Here is a 16376-nt window from a genome sequence, read left to right as displayed (position 1 = left end):
TATGTCAGCCCGAGCCTCTCATCAAGCTTGTCCAGGCCCCAGTCTTCAGGTGTGGCCACTGCATCACTCTGGTGTCATCTGCAAACCTGCTGAGTTAAATTTGAAGTGCAAAGAAATTTAAATTTGTCTCTACTTCTTTGGACTTCCAAAATCTCACTTGAAAAAGCTACAAATTTGGAGGCTTTTTCAATTTTATCCTAGAAATGTTGATTCTGTTGTATTTATACTACTAAATGGCTAGACTCTCTGCTCTATAAAGTCTGTTCAATTATATTACCATTCGTTCACAAATAAAACATGCATGCTGCCTTTGAGCTAAAACATTCCTTCTGTACCTCCCCTTTTTCAGAATATTTTATTGTCAACAGCATACATACCCCGCACATTTTTAAACTTACAACCAAATGCTATTACTGTTGTAGTAAACAAACGTTCTTTACATTAAAGTATTTAATTAGCAAAACAATCATTATTATCAATGTAACAAACTGAAAAATGCAGCAACTCGATACAAGACTGAGGTAACAAAATACTTTGCCAAAAACCGAGATTCCAACACCAGAGTTCTTACAGGTGAGACAGTTCACAAGAATTTTAGAAAGAATCCTTTACACAAATGGCATGCAGTGGACTGCTGGAAAATACAGCAAAAAATAGTGCAACAGCTTCCACACAAAACAAACCAAAATGTTGAAATTGATTCACATTATAGTGTGACAAGTCAATCTCACTTTGAAAACTAGTTTCTTTGCCTCGTTATAGTGCTATTTGGAAAAATATGCATTTTGGCACTAAATTACATTAAAATTAATTAATTAAATAAATAAATAATAAATAAATAATAAAAAGAAAAATCAATTCAATAAATTAATACATTAAATAAACGAATAATATTACCTATAGTTATTTTATCTTCACAATTCTGAAAATGGCAATTTTGTTATAATGTTTACTTTTACATAACTATCGTAGTTGTTCTCTTTGATGGAGGAGAACTTGTATGGTTTGTGATTTTTTGGTGGAAATGCAGTAACAATTAGTAGTGATAGGCAACCTTTTGTTCTTCACTAGCAGCTTTCAATTAACCATAGCAGTACCTGGTAATAGCAAATGGTACCAAATGGCATCATAACACCTCTAATCAGCAGCTAGGAACTGTTTATTATTTAAAGGCTATTTCAAAATTGGTGTAAGATGTTTTACTAGTATTCTTTCACTGCCATCAATCTGAATTTCTCAATACTCTGCAGCAATTTCACAATTGTGCTATGCAGAAAAGATCGTAAATCTCATATTGATGACTAATCACAAAAATCCACACGTGTAGAGTAATTCAGACTACATCATAGCCTAACAGTCTGAAGTCATTTACTGCTGACAGGATGTTACCACATTCAAAAGCTTCTATACCATCTCTAATGGTGTTCGATGCTCTGCTCTTGCAGATAACCATGTATTTCCTAGTTCAAAGTTGTCTTAAGTTAGCAAAGAAAGAGAAAAACAATACAAATATATTTTTATTACCACTCTTTTCATAGAGTTCCTCAGTTATCAAATAAATTTTGTCAACTTTACATATACTTCCCAGGATCTAAATACAGTTGTTATCAGGAACTGTTTTTCTTGAAAACCTGGTATATATTAGGCTTTCAGGATTGTAACATGAACTCTTAAAAGAAAAATAAATTTACTTTTGACCTTCATTTAAAAAACAGTTGGCTTTTTCTCCTTGTTGTTAGAGAAGTTTCAAAATTAAAATGCAGAAAATCATGAAGTCCACAGAATACATACTGCTAATGCCAGGGAGCTTGTTCTAGTAGAGGTTCTGTTCACTTAAACTGACTTTCATGGTGTTCCTGGTTTGTAAGTTAGAGGCTGACTTGCAAATTTCTCCTCTACGCAATCTTAGGAAAGTCAGAAGAGGTTTTCTGGTGATTGATGAAGTCGAAATAATGATGCTATATAGCAAAAGAGTTTGAAAAAGTGATGAATTTAACATATGAACAGAAAACGATTCTGACTGCAGGAGTGCCAGGGTACAGCAGGAATACAGCACAGAGAGCGTTCCTTCAGAGGAGAAGGTCCAGTTACACTTCTTTTGTTGTTCATTTATTCTCTGGATATTGATGTGGAGACTTCTTTGTACTTGCTCCACTACTTGACAGTCTTTCACTGCCACCATGATTTCATAATAGCAGTACCATGTACCAGTACTAATGTCCTGAAGTCACAACACATACTGGAATTGAATGGAGCCAAGTCATCCACAGAAGGACAGAACAGAAACAATGATATGGAGTCATTCTGAGGAGCCAGGACCACATGATATAAAACACCTGATTACCTGCTTCCCTATGCTAAGGGATTTGAAATGAACAATGTTCAGACTGAACCAAAACACCAAATTTATGAGCATCTATGCCATTGGTAAAAGAATGAAAAACAAACTTCAGCACAACATAAATTGAAACAGCCTTAAATCTACTACCAGTGTATTCCTGAGCAAAATAACTGAATAAAAAAGAAATCCAACTGTCCTATGCCAAAATACATTTTTCCCAAATAGCTCAAATATGAACAGCATATTGTCCAGAGATTTGATAGAAAATTTGAGGCAGCCACATTGCCAAGCAACTCGGTGCACTTAGATTATAAAAATGTTGTTCCACAATTTTCTATTCTAATTGACACTTTGGAGCAAGTTAACACTGTCAATCATTCTGTGCATTAGAAAGAACTGAAACCCAACATGGGCCAAATATTCTTCAGTCACACAAAGCAGCTTAACAATAAAAAGAACCATTTGAAAAAGAACAGGCAGAAGATATAATGCTCAGTTTGCGGCCAAATATCAGTTCATGCAGTCTCTGACCACAAACAGTTGAGGGCTCTAGAATCCTGCAGGAGTGAGGATTAATCTTCTGTCCATCTAACTTGTCTGCTTTCACTCAGTGCATGAGACTTTATCTGGTCCTAGGGATAACATTCACTTTCTGCTTTTAAAAGCTGTGTCAGAATCACTTTCAAGTTACATGGGAAAGTGCTGAAATATCTGTGGCTGGCTCATGTCAGGAAAACCATTCTCCTCTTCCTCCTTAGAGAACAATAACCTGTTTCTTCAGTTTGGCACTTGAAGTCACAGCAGGTAGGAGAGGAAATTATTCGAATGACATTAGATTAGCAGGTACCTAGAAGAGATTGTAAATTGAATGATTACATTTGGGAAAAATCTCTAAGATCATTGAGTCCATCCTAGTATGGTTGCTTTCATTTTCCATGAGACAGTCCCTTCTAAAGAAGAGATGAGGTTATCTAAAGAGAGTAGAGGTTATATGCTCCTAAGGTGACCAAACCAATAGCTAGACCTGCACAAAACCTGATTTGATGGGAATTCTCTAATTTTACATAATCTTTCTTTCTCCCACTGAAAAAAATTGATCAGCGTACAGAATGAGGAATTATGTCTGTCCCCACAGGAAGGTGTGTGCACACAGATTGAAAGAGCTTTTCTAGTAAGGATTTTCTGGAAAATAGAAAAAAGTGGGTAGAAATGCCTTACCTGAGGCTTGTTGCTTTTGCACGCGTCATCCAGATGTTTATGCCATAGTATTGCATGAAACCTTGAACCAGTCTGAAACTTGTAAACATTGCCTACAAAAATAAGAAAATGAAAGACTCAGAATTTACAGACAGACATATAGTTTCAAAGGACTCCGATTTCTGTGCAGAAGCCAAAGTCCTGAATTAAACTCTTAAATTAATTTGCACCTCAAATGCTCAAACATGATGCTGCTAATATAAGAGAGCCCATGTGAGCCATGTTACCCAGCAATTCTTGGGTGAAGCAAGTATGAGAACATATGTGGTCTCATAGGCAGAAAGGCTGAATTACAGCCACAGAAAAGACCATGTAGGTCGGTGTGCAGCAAGAAAACAAAGAACGCTTAGTAATAAGAGAACAAAGCCTGCTTGGTTAAGAAGAACAAGAACTATTCAGTCAAGGCAGGAGAGATGTAACAAAGTTTCTAAAATGTAACAGGGAGCAGAACCTCAGTAGTTATCAGAAAAAATTGTTATACAAGCACTTGATTTAAAGGAAAAAGGCTGACGTGTATACTAGGAATGCAATTCCTTATATTATTGGTTAACAGACGTGTCAACAGTTACCGTATTGGCTATCCAGAAACATGATATTCTAATCTGATACTGAAAATATTATAAAACTATATACACTTTTAGTAAGTGTTTCTGGTTATACCACAACTGGGGACTGTGCATCATTCATACACCGCAGGTCAGATCTAATTTAATCCTGGCTTTCTTCTCATCAAGGCTTCTGTAAACTTAGTTTTCTTCAATGTCCTACTGCAAATTGTTTCCTGCAATCAAATATTTTGTGCATTTTAGTTAACTCCCAGATGATGCACTTCATAGAGTAGATGGGACTCCATACCCAGCACCAAAGCTGAAAACGTGGAAACTGAAGAAAGCCTCAAGAACCTATAAGCAGCCACTCAAAGTGCAAAATAACTCCAGGAGTTTTCTTATTTTTTGAAGTTTAATGAAGGGAAATGAGTTATGGCACTGCAAAATAAATTATTAAAAAGTAATAATTACTTAGCAGACTTATTTTAGTAAATGGTTTGATATTTTAATTGACCTCAGTGTAAGTCAAGATTTGATATTGACTGATTTTAAGGAAGCTATTCAGAGACTTGTAGATCAATGTATGGAGATACACGGATGGGCTGCAATCTCATATTAGCTGAGGAATTTCTGTGAAATTTACAGTAACTGTCAAAAGAAATGAATCTCTGCAGGCAGCACAGGAGAACCACGGCATATTGTAGAAGTATGTTCCATTTAATTTGTACCTTCCCAGGAAAATTCTGTATTGAAGGTCTCCTTCTTCAGTCTTTTATGAGTGCCACTGCAAGTTCTGTAATCTACAAGCTCATTAATAGATATTAATCTACTTCTTGTCACAGAAATGTAATGCAGACATTGTCCATCTTGCAATATCTACCTTTGTCAGGGTTATTTAGCTGGAAAATATCAGGATGCTCTGGGTCATCAGGCAATGCCACCATCCAGCCTGCAATGGAGACTTTTTTCCCAGGTGTAGATTTATACTGGAAAAGAGAGACAAATCGGTCATAGCTGAGACTGCAGCAGAGATTAACTTTTGACTGTAGAAGTTGTGCAGAAATATGGCTTAGCCTGGAACAGAAAGTACACTTTGGATGCCATTCCAGATCTACTGATGAGTATTCAATTTTTGGTTTTAGAATAAATTTAAAGCTTACATGTTTTCTTTCAGTGCCTCTTAAAGCTTTTGCTCCAAAGTACAGAAGAGTTGATCCTGAAAGCATGACCCAGTATCTAGTCCATGAGGAGAGCTGAATGAAAAAGGAAAAAAATTAGGAAAAACTCTGCATATCTCTGACATTTCAAAAATTTATTCACAGGCAAGTCCAAGTGCTACCAAAGTTAATTCTAGAAGCAGGGAATGGAGATAAAGAGTGTCTCCCGGTGTAAATCAGCTCAGCTACCTAAAGCTTAATGGCTGGCTGTGAATACAAGCCTTCTTTGTTGGGTATCTCATGAAAATATCAGTAATGATTGTTTAGAGAAGAATAGTGTGCAGCCTTCTGCTGTACAGATCTTAGACTTTTGATTAAAAAAAATTATTGAGTGGACTCTGCAATTCAGTTCTTCAAATCTTTTCGCTCTGAACTGCAGTGGGTTGCATGTGAAATACATCAATCAACCCTACAGAAAGCAAATACATTATCAAATGCATAGGACTAGAACCATGTGAAACCTTGAATTCAGGTTAACTATGAATTACCATGACTTTGGTGCTATGGGGACTGCCCTGCAGCCTTTCCATCTTAATGCTGTATCTCAAAAGCACCAAAATATATTGTAGAAATATATTCAATTGAATTTGTACCGTCCCTTGAAAATTCCGTACTGAAGATCTCCCTCTTCAGTCTTTTATGAGTGCCACTGCAAGTTCTGTAATCTACAAGCTCATTAATATATATTAATCTACTTCCTGTCACAGAAATGTAATGCAGACATTGTCCATCTTGCAATATCTGCCTTTGTCAGGCTTATTTAGCTGGAAAATATCAGGATGCTCTGGGTCACCTGGCAGTGCCACAAGATTTATTTCTGCCCTCACCACACTACTTGCTAGTTACACAATTGCTTCACTCAAACTGATGTATATCAAATGACACACAAAGGTTACAACCTTGTTACAACCTGGTTATAACTTTGATCAGAAAATTACAATTGATAAAACCATTACTTTGTGTGGTATCAAGCTGCAGGTTTAATATAATTCTGAAAATTAAACCAGCCACTAATGAATTAGGACCATAGGAATAATTATAATTAGAATAACTTACAGTAGGTTTCTTGCCTTCTTTGAGCAGTGTTTTTCTTCTTAAAGGCCCTTCCATGGTAATGACTCCTGTGGGACCACCTGCTGTGCAGCTGCATGCACCTGTTGGGCTGGAGAGACAAAGCATTCCTCAATGTATTTCAGCAGAATAAAGATGATAAGAAAGCAATATAATTTAGTAAGGCAGCTGTAATTTATACATTATATTGATAACTTACTTCTACAATGGCTAAAGCAAATTAATTTAAACAAAATAAAATCTGACTGGATTTAAAATGCAACTAAATCACAGTGTTTGCAGAATACTGATTCTGGGCCCTATTTTCTTAATTAAAAAAATTTTCAGCGTCACCTCTCTTAGGCCTGCTTCTAGTAGGTCCACTTCTTATTTGACTAGCAACATTGTGAGCACCTGCTAGATATGGCTTGTGGATGTTCCCTCTCTTACTTGAGGTCCAAGGTCATACCCTTTTACTGACCAAAATCAACAGACCACACAGACACAGACAGATACTATGGGTAGCTGTCTGGTAAATCAGGAAATAGATTGTTGGAAAGGGTCAGGAAGGTATCCTTCTAACATCATCACTTGTAATGGGAGTCAAAGATGGCCTTGATGACAAACCTGCTTCCACAGAGGTTTCATAAAACTCTAAGTAAAGCCTAGTTTTCTGCAAAATGGAAGCCAGACAACGTTAGTTAAATGAACAGCTAAACTGCATTTCATCTGAATGAGCCATAACCCTGCTTTGCCATTAACAGGAGTTCTTATAAGCAGGAGGGGGAGACTTCGTAAATTGTCATGGTCATATAAGGATATTTGGACCCAAAATACATTACTAGGAAAGCGTAAAGACCCAAATTGAAGTTTAGCACCATACAATTAAAGAGGCAGACCCTGAACTGTACCTGTAGACACAGCTTCGACTCCGAGGAGAATTCCTGAGTGGTACCCTCCAGTTAGGACCCAGCGTGGCATATAAACGACCCCTGTTTGTGAATGCAAATATCTGATGAGGGGTGTTCTTAAGGGTTTGGTAAATATGACAGAGATAGCTCCTAATCTTTTCAGGTCCAATACCTTTACAGTGCTTTATTTCAAAATGTTTGCCTTTTCCTAACTAATCAATAATTTGATAAAAATAACTATTGATTTAGGGCTTACCTATGTTAGGGATCATTTGTGAATTTCTTAGCTAAGTCTGTAGAGTGCTCAGTGAGTGTACATGAAGACTCACTCACCTTTCAAGCCCTGATGGCAGCTCCTCACTAAATTCTGAGCTTTCACTGCTATCTAGAAAGAGAGTAGTACAGAGAAGGAGTAAGAAAACCACCCATGGGAAAATACAAAGCCAATGTATGTGGATCACCAGAATACTTTTTTGTATAGTACTGTGGACACCGCTTACTCAAATCATGTTTTGAAGAAGTGTTTAGAGTTCATGGTAAAATCTTCAGTTGGAAGAGGCTTACATGAGCCTCTCCATTTATAGAATCTCACTCTTAATTCATGTTATTGCTGTGTTTTAATACTATTACTTTTATTTTCATCATGCCTCTACTTCAGAACCTGAGAACTTCAGGTACATAAAATCCATCTCCTTTGTAAGACTATTTCTAGCACAATATCCATAAGTCAATTGAAGTTATTAGATATGGTATCACGTTTTATTTTCAAGAAGCAAACACACCTCTAATAGAGGATATGTCAGCTGTTTGCTGCTGCTAGGAATTATTAAAATATATACATATATGATGGTATTCATAACTAAAGTTCCTATCTCTCCTTCGAGCCCATCACCCATTTGTCCCTCCTTTTCTGGCACAGCCATTTAGCTCACAGTTTTAATTTGCCCAGGACTGCTCTTCTAATGCTCAGTTTAACACACTGAGCTGTTCCTTTATTTTCAGAAGTGAAAAGATCATCTCAGTGTCCAGCTCTTGGTCAAGTAAGTGCTATCTTTCACAGTCAATTTCTTATTGTAGAAATTGCCTGAGTCTCTTGTAAGGTAGCCTTCTCTTGCTTAGAACACAGCTTCTTGATCACTTTTTTGATATTATAAGAATTTCTTTATTAATGATAATACTATAATGTGTTCATTTTACGTTTCTTTATAAGTCTTAGACAGTTGTACCAAACAAATCCCCCATCTTCTAAAACATATAGTTAAAATTAAAGCTTTATTTGTGTAAAGGTAGCTTTTAAAATACATATCCACTTTCCCCTGGTAAAAGCTGATAAACACTTTGTGTCACACACCTAGCATCTACAAAACCAATCTTCTTTCATGCCGCTTTTACCAAAAGCATCAGTGGATAATCAAGGAAAGCTGATGTTACATTGACCAGGTAGCAGTTCTGATCTACTTCCATCCATGAAAACAATCAGTCTTTGCAAGGGAACTAATGATCTCCCTAATTCTCCACTTTCGGGCATGGGAGCAGGGGTGTCAGACGTACCGACGGAGAGGCCGTTGGCAAGGCGCGCGCTGGGCGCGTGGCCGCGCGCGGGGCTGTGACACTCCAGGACACTGTCGTCCAGCAGGTGCCGTGGCCGCTCCGTCGGGAAGGTGGCGCTTTTGCTCTCCACGACGCTCAACTGACACATCATACTGGAACATGGAAGAAGAGAAAAACGTGAAACCCCTCTTATGTCATCTAACAGCAACCCTTGGCTCACATTATTTCCACTAAGCCTCTGCCTCATCAGCAGGTTATTAAGGAGCAGGCAATTATACGCTACCACGTACTGTACATATGCTCCTTTACTATCAAAATGCATTTCAGATTTTACTTCTCTTTGTCAGTAATAATTATTAAATTTCTGTAGCTGGGAAGTTGTAAGTGTTTTGACTTCTCCGTACAAAACGTGAACATCCTTGGTGGCAGCAAAAGCAGAAACCTAGAAAAAGGAGACACACCAGGAATCCACAGACCAAAGTGGATAACCAGCTTTCAAGTCTTGCCAGTGTCTGGCGCTAGCAGAGAATAGAGTCAGCCAAAATGACAAAAGTGTCAAGAGAAAACCTGGGGAATACGTACTAGAGCCTGAAACACTTTTGCAATACAAGAAATGGAAAGGACAAATACTAGCATGTTCTCTGCTACTATCTTAAATTTTTGTGACACATGCATGTAACTGCCTGAGCATGAGACAGCTGGGATTACACACTTGTTTCCTAGGCTGTGACTCTTCCGGTGCCTTGGTACAGGAGGTGTAGGTAGACTTGCTGCAACTGAGGCATCAGGACATGTGGGTCTCCTGCTGAATTTCATAATTGCTGACATGTCAGATGGACCTAAAAGACAGAGATTATTTAACACTGGACTGATGCAAATCCCAAAAATTTCAATGGCATGTTAAGGAACTGATTAAAATTAATTTTTACAGATAACCAAATGGCACCATTTCTGAAGCACTGTTTCTTGCCCATTAGGGTTACACCATCCATTTTTGTCATAAATTCATCTCCATAATCTTGAACTCCCTGGAGTAATTTTAAAAATAGTTTTGCTCATACTTTTAACAATGAAGTACAAAAACTCTCGGCATCCTTACAACAGCTGGATGTGCCAAAGTGTAACATGCAGAGCCATAAAGTCGGTTTGTACTTCAGGTGTGAACAGGAACATTCACATGTGTTTTGAATTCTGTTCACAACTTCATGTTGTGAATAAACTGTAAACAATCTGCTCATACTGACTCACAGCTTGAGCATGTAAGAAAAACGAAGGGCTCTTCATATACCCAATGGATGGACAGATGCATTACTTCTCAAAGATCTATGAGCTCTAGAGATGTCTCACTGTGATCATTCTTCCTCTCAATTTACAGATTTTATGAGGCCTCACAGAAAACACAGTTTTGTTCCAGCTCCTCGATGCTGTTCACAAAAGGCAGGCAGTGACCTTTGCAATACAGTGGAAAACACGGACTATCATCATCCTCAGTAAATGCCAGGCTCTTCTTGGCTTCACAGCAAACAGCTGAGATTTTGCTTTTAAACACTTAGTTATGGCATTGGTGCTTGTGATGAAAGTGGGAACAGTGGTCATCAAAGTTGCCATCTGCCCCATGTGTTTCTCCTTGGGACAGTCCAGGTACTAGCAGAACAGACTTTCCTCTATAGTACAAAAATCCCTTCTCGGAGGTTCCAGCAACCTGGGCTTAGTCAGCTTCTGGACTCTTACCAAAACCACTCATTAAGAGGTTGACACAAGAAGAAACTTTGTGATGTGAAAAGCCATGTACAATCATCATCAGAATATTTACAAAAGTGTCTGGCATCAAATAAGTAATAAACTAAAACAGAAAAAAAACCCAAAACACCTCAAAACCAATCCAAACCACCAACATTCCACAGCACAGTATGACAACAGGATGAACACGAACTTTTAACAGAAATGGTTCTGAGAGACAAAACTTCCCAGGGAAGTGGTCATGGCACCAAAACTGTCAGAGTATACGGTGAGTCTGGTTATATCACAACACTCTTAGTGATATAATTTAGTTTTACGGAGCCCTGCAAGGAGCAGGAAGTTGGACTCCATGATCCTTAGAGGTCTCTCCTTACTTGAGACATTCTGTTTCTATTTATTATACAGGCTGCTCTCTCTACCCTGAAGCACCCTGAAGGAAGGTATCATCTTCTGTCTTGAACTGAGGATTCATGAGACACAAGAACAGGAGAACCAGTAATGAGTTTGTCCCAGTAAGAGGCAAAAAAACCCCCCAAATAAATGCAAGATGCTTTCCTGCCCATACTCACTCTGCAATATAGACTTATGTCAAGTTGTAGGAAACAAAGAAATTAATTCAAAATTATTTGTCTTTTTATTTCACCATAGCCCAGACACTGGAATTTCACTGCGAACTGGATTGTAACTAGGAAAAATTGCAAAGGGTTTTCCCTAGCAGTAAGGGGAAAGATTTAATCAACAATATTCTGCATATTTGAGCAAACAGTTCATTATGCTGCTTAATTAATAATGAAGGGAGCCCCAAGACAAGCAAAAAAGACACAACTTCTTTTAGCAATACAGAGAGGATGGACAAGTTTGTTAGAGGAACCTTCAGTAGTATTCTTCATCAGACCATCAATTTAGTAGGACAACAAAGATAAAGCAGTTTTTAGGCATATTTTCTGCCTCATTCATATATATCATCAGGACAGCATTTTTGCCTGCCCATCTTTGCTACCATCACACAACTGTAAATTTGTGAAACACAACAGTCACAGCATCAATCACTGGCATATGCAGCTTCAGAGAAGGTCTTATACCTAATGGCCATGTGCAGTTTTAAAAAATGACTTTCAGTCATTTTAACAATGAACTACAAAAATCCATCCAGAGATTCACCTAAAGACGCACATCTGGGATGTTGGAGAAGGCACAGTACAATGTTCTTGCTGCACATACAACTAAAATTTTGATGCATTTGGGCTGTAACACAACACTGGAAGCTTCTTCCCTAAAACCAAAGCAGTTCATCTTCCATTTCTGCCATGGAGGTGAAGCACAAATTAGGACAAGAAGAAGTATGATTATGAATGCAATTATGTGTTTCCTAGTTTAATGTAAAAACTCTATGGATTCATAATTCACCATTAGGTCTGAAAAATCTTATCTGCTGCATTAGTAGCAAGAATATACACTTCACTGAAGTCTTTTACCATGGATTTTCATTACAAATTAAAATTTATGCAGAGACAAAACAAATGCCTTCAGAAGTTTCAGAAATTATTACAAGTTCTTTAGTTTGAAAACCTCCAGTTCTTCTGATGGACTAGGTTCCCAAAAAAGGAGTTTGCTCTACATGCTTTCTTTGTAGTGCCTTTCCATCAGATACTTTTCAACTTGTGAACAGGAAAATACTTAGGACTATTGAGGTATTTATTACCTGCTAAGAAGCCTAAAATATATTTGAACGGAAACCCAGGATAAAGACGGTGGCAGCTAAAAGAGAATTTCCCTGAAAATTATGAGCATTTATCAGCAAGAGTTTAATCTGAAACTCAGCATAAACTTCAGCGTTAATATGCCCACTCTGAGGCTTGTCCCTTAATTTGGTTGCAGGATTTGTTCATTTTTATATTGCTTCCCGCTGTGCCATTCAGGTGTTTCTGATGCCACTTCTCAATCTTGATTTACATTAAGTTTTTTTCAAGTCAATGACATTAAGTTCTTTTAAGTTCACTGAATGCTACTGAAGTATTATTTTTAACAAGTTACTGAAACCACAACCTGTGAAATAGTAGCAATCTTAAAGCCTAGCCCTAGAGGATTATCAGTACAGTGCAGCCCTTCTTCACACAGACATTGTGCCACATGTAGAAATAACTGTTAAATTTTGTAACACATAATAGTTCAAAGTTTAAGTTTCTCACAGTGGAGAATCAGAGACCTGAAAGCAGTTTGATTAATTTTGTTCCAAACATTGATATGCAACAAAACAAAAGCATGAGACTCCTTCAAAATTACTTTATCAGAAAGAAAAGCACAATAAGAAGTCCAATGCTGACACAATCAAGTTATTAAAAAATCAAAGCTGGCTGGATTTGACTCCAGGTAGGTTCAAATGTTACTATCAAAACCTACAAAGAGTAAGAGATATTATCTAGCAAGAAATAATAGTTTGAGACTTTTCACTCTACACTCCCTTTTTTTCTCCCTCTCTTTAGGGAGCATGGACTGAAATTTACTCTAATACCATTGCAACATGAAATTATCTAAAGATTGATCATTGTAAAGATGATAATTGCTTGATTTAAGTAAGAGCTTTTATTACCTGGACAGCTTTTAACAGAAAAAGTTTGATAAACTGCCATACTCCCCCTGAAACAAATTACGTAGCATGTCTAAAAGGACCGCACATCTCAGATTATAATATAATACTAGGGAATATTATGAATAATATAAAAATTATATTAGGGACTAAAATTTCAGTTCACAAAAAATATTGCCAGGCTTAAGGTGTGACATGTCAAGGGTGACAGAGTTTGCGGAAATATGTGTAAGAGTCTTAAAACTTAAGAAAACAGTCCAGCTTGGCTTCCATGCTATTACGTATGGCAATCACAATTGCTTGCATCAGTCCTGTCAAAGAAGGAAATGGACCCAGATTGACAAACCACTGGAATACACTGCCTAGAGAGAGCTTGTGGCGCTTCCTTCATTGGAGGCATTCCAGAGCCATCTGACACAGTCCTGTGCCATGTGCTGTAGGATGACCCTACTTGAACAGGGAGCTTGGACTAGATGACCCACTGTGGTCTCTTCCAGCTATGCTGTGATTCTGTGACTTATTCAAATGCCCAGTCAGGTGTCTTCAGTGAAGTTCCTGATGGCAGAAAACAGAATGCTTTGTGGGACCAGATGAAAACAGAAATATCATCTGTGCTGGTATTATTATGGCTGGACTGACCATTTTCAATGTAGTTCTGCATCCTCCTTTTCTCCAAGGCAAGAAAAGGAAATCCATACAGTTGAGCTCTGTTAGCCCTGTGCTAAGGTAATAAGAATCTGAATTGAAACATCTTTACATAGTCTTTATATCTGCTCTGCTGCCAAATGTCTATGAAGAAGAATGATTAAGTTTATAGAGTTCTCTTCAGCTGGCTACACTTAGTTCAGCAAGAAATCTGGGGTGTAGTGAGTGTCAGCATGAGTTATGGGGCATAGAGCAGATGACCTCATTTCTGTAAAGGAGTAAGAGACAAAGAGAGCTCATGTCACGAAGGATGCCAAAGAGGGTAAGCAGTGAGATACTGATGACAACTGCACAGACCAAGGGACGTCTATGGACATACCAGACTGCTGAGCAATTAGCTGGGGAAATTATGCCTGATACTGCTGATAACAAAATTCCAAAACTTAAATTCATTTCGGATTGAGTTATTTTGCCCCTTTTTTCCAATAAGTGAAGTCATCTGCTACTGCTAACTCTTGTCTTTACTCTTCTGGCTCCACTCCTAGTGCATACTGTTACCATGATTGTTACTCTGTTATTTTGCCTTTCATGGAGACAAAGCACTCTTAGCAGGATTTTCCAGTCAGCTGGCACGAACAAGGGTTAGTTTGGTTTTCATTATTTCTCAGCATCATTTTCAAGATTATGCTGACATACACAGGAATGATGTATAAAAATATTAAAATGTTATTAAAAATGTGTTTGCATTAGGGAACGTGAGACAACTTCATCAGAGCAAGTCAAATGCTGTTCAGAGATCTGTGGCAAGAACATTTGGAAAAGTTTACACATATCCCAAAGGATCTCACTGTTTTTTCCTTTGCATAATTTTTCCATGAATAATCCTTCAAATGTTATAAATGAATGTTACTTTTGCAATCCTTCAGTAAAACATGTGAACATTTACAGTCTCCAGAGCTTTTAAAAAAAGCAGTAGGGTGAGGGAGTTACAGTTCACAATTTTTCTCCACTAAACAGCTATCAATAAACAATATATGATGAAGAATTGAGTTATTTTTCAGGAAAGTAGAACAGTCTCAACTATTCACTATTTTTTGCTGAGCAGTTAAGAAGTAAAACTTACTAGCTCTGTTTCTAAAAAATAAAGACATTCCAATCTACAGACTCTCTAGTTAAATATTCACTGTAAATTTTTACTGCTGTTTCCATTTTAATCAGTATGTGATAATTAAAACTTGCAAAGAGAAATATCTACTTACAAAATACACAATCAATAACTTTAGAATAATTTTGTGCACAGAATCAAGAATGACAGAAAAAAAAATACACCTAGAATGCTGGCTATTGTAAAAGAGCAGTTTTAATTTTCAGAGTATTGCTTTACAATTCAACAAAAGACTCCTAATGCATAAAACATGTAATGTTGTTATGGCTGCTTCTCAGACAAGAACAAACTAAAAATAAGAATCTGAGTTCTTGACTGAACTTCCCCGTGCTCCCCCAAGCTCCCCAAAAGCTGTCACACACACACACTCACACACACACGTACTTCTGACTGCACAGTAAGCACACTTGAGTGTATTTCCTTCAAATGCTTCCTGTATAGAAGTGGTATTTTCAATTTTAAGTGACACTTTTATGGAATCACTAATTGTCAGCATTTGTGTTACATATTCTGTACCAGTGGAATGTGCAAACCCCAGACTTACACTTCAGTAAAAACACTGAAGTTTTTGCAGTTGGATCTACAAGGCAGTATATGGGCTTGGGTGACATCAAGATTGGCAATGAAGACAGCCATTGTGAGAGCATAGCTGCAGGGAAACTAAAGTTTGGGTTCAACCAAATACATTAACCAGTCAATCAAAAAAAAAAAAAAAAAAAAAAAAAAAACAACAACAAAAAAACCCCCAACTTTTTACAGAAACTATTTCAGGTGACTGCTGTGAATAAAGAGTCAAAACCAAAAGACCAAAACCAACTAAACCTCCAAAAAACAAGGCAGAAAAGCCCTTTGTCCTCTGGCTGGTCTATATTTGTAACATTCCTCAGGATAATAGCTTGGTAGTTAAAATAAGCATCAATGAACTAGGACATTAGACTTGTTTAGTAAGGAGGCACAGAAAGTAATAGAAAGCGAGGAAATTAAAAACCGAGCCCAATCACTCCCTCAATGGAAAATTCATATTTGTTTTGACAGAATGTTCTTCTACAATTTTTGTGAAGCTTTGGTATGTTAAGAAAAAACCCACAGTACACTAATTCCAGCTGGATTTAGTAGTTGATAACATGTGAATCCACTGATTTGTCTGGTATTGATTTGTTTCAAAAATACTCCAGTGACTTGTAAAAGTTTCTCATGAAAGTATCACAGAGGAAGAGAATGTAAACCAAAGAGTAAAGTTTTCTACACAGTCCGTAAATTTATATGAAGAAAACTTAGTTCTTCTATTTCTACTCTAAGTTCTGTGTAAGAAAAGCAGACATGGTGCACATGAAGCAAATGACCAAGAACTTGCACAAGGATTA

The 16376-nt window shown here is 37.3% G+C and overlaps 1 protein-coding gene across 1 annotated transcript in view; it reads right to left on the bottom strand.

Annotated features, from left to right (window-relative positions):
- Positions 1-340: 340 nt before the first annotated feature.
- The window catches only part of RALGPS1 (Ral GEF with PH domain and SH3 binding motif 1), a 75065-nt gene continuing 59029 nt past the window's right edge, over positions 341-16376 (bottom strand). Inside the window, exons 14-22 of the mRNA XM_063174344.1 lie at positions 9588-9714; positions 8876-9027; positions 7658-7709; positions 7325-7405; positions 6420-6525; positions 5307-5399; positions 5027-5132; positions 3560-3651; positions 341-3188 (exon numbers count right to left, since the gene is read on the bottom strand). Coding sequence (XP_063030414.1) covers positions 3159-3188; positions 3560-3651; positions 5027-5132; positions 5307-5399; positions 6420-6525; positions 7325-7405; positions 7658-7709; positions 8876-9027; positions 9588-9714 — 839 coding nt within the window. The 3' untranslated portion in view covers positions 341-3158. The remainder of the gene's footprint in view (positions 3189-3559; positions 3652-5026; positions 5133-5306; positions 5400-6419; positions 6526-7324; positions 7406-7657; positions 7710-8875; positions 9028-9587; positions 9715-16376) is intronic.

Source organism: Melospiza melodia, chromosome 22, assembly GCF_035770615.1.
Source record: "Melospiza melodia melodia isolate bMelMel2 chromosome 22, bMelMel2.pri, whole genome shotgun sequence".
Taxonomy (NCBI): Eukaryota; Metazoa; Chordata; class Aves; order Passeriformes; family Passerellidae; genus Melospiza; species Melospiza melodia.
The sequence above is the reverse complement of the archived record's forward strand: the minus strand, read 5'-3'. Positions and strand labels throughout refer to the sequence as shown.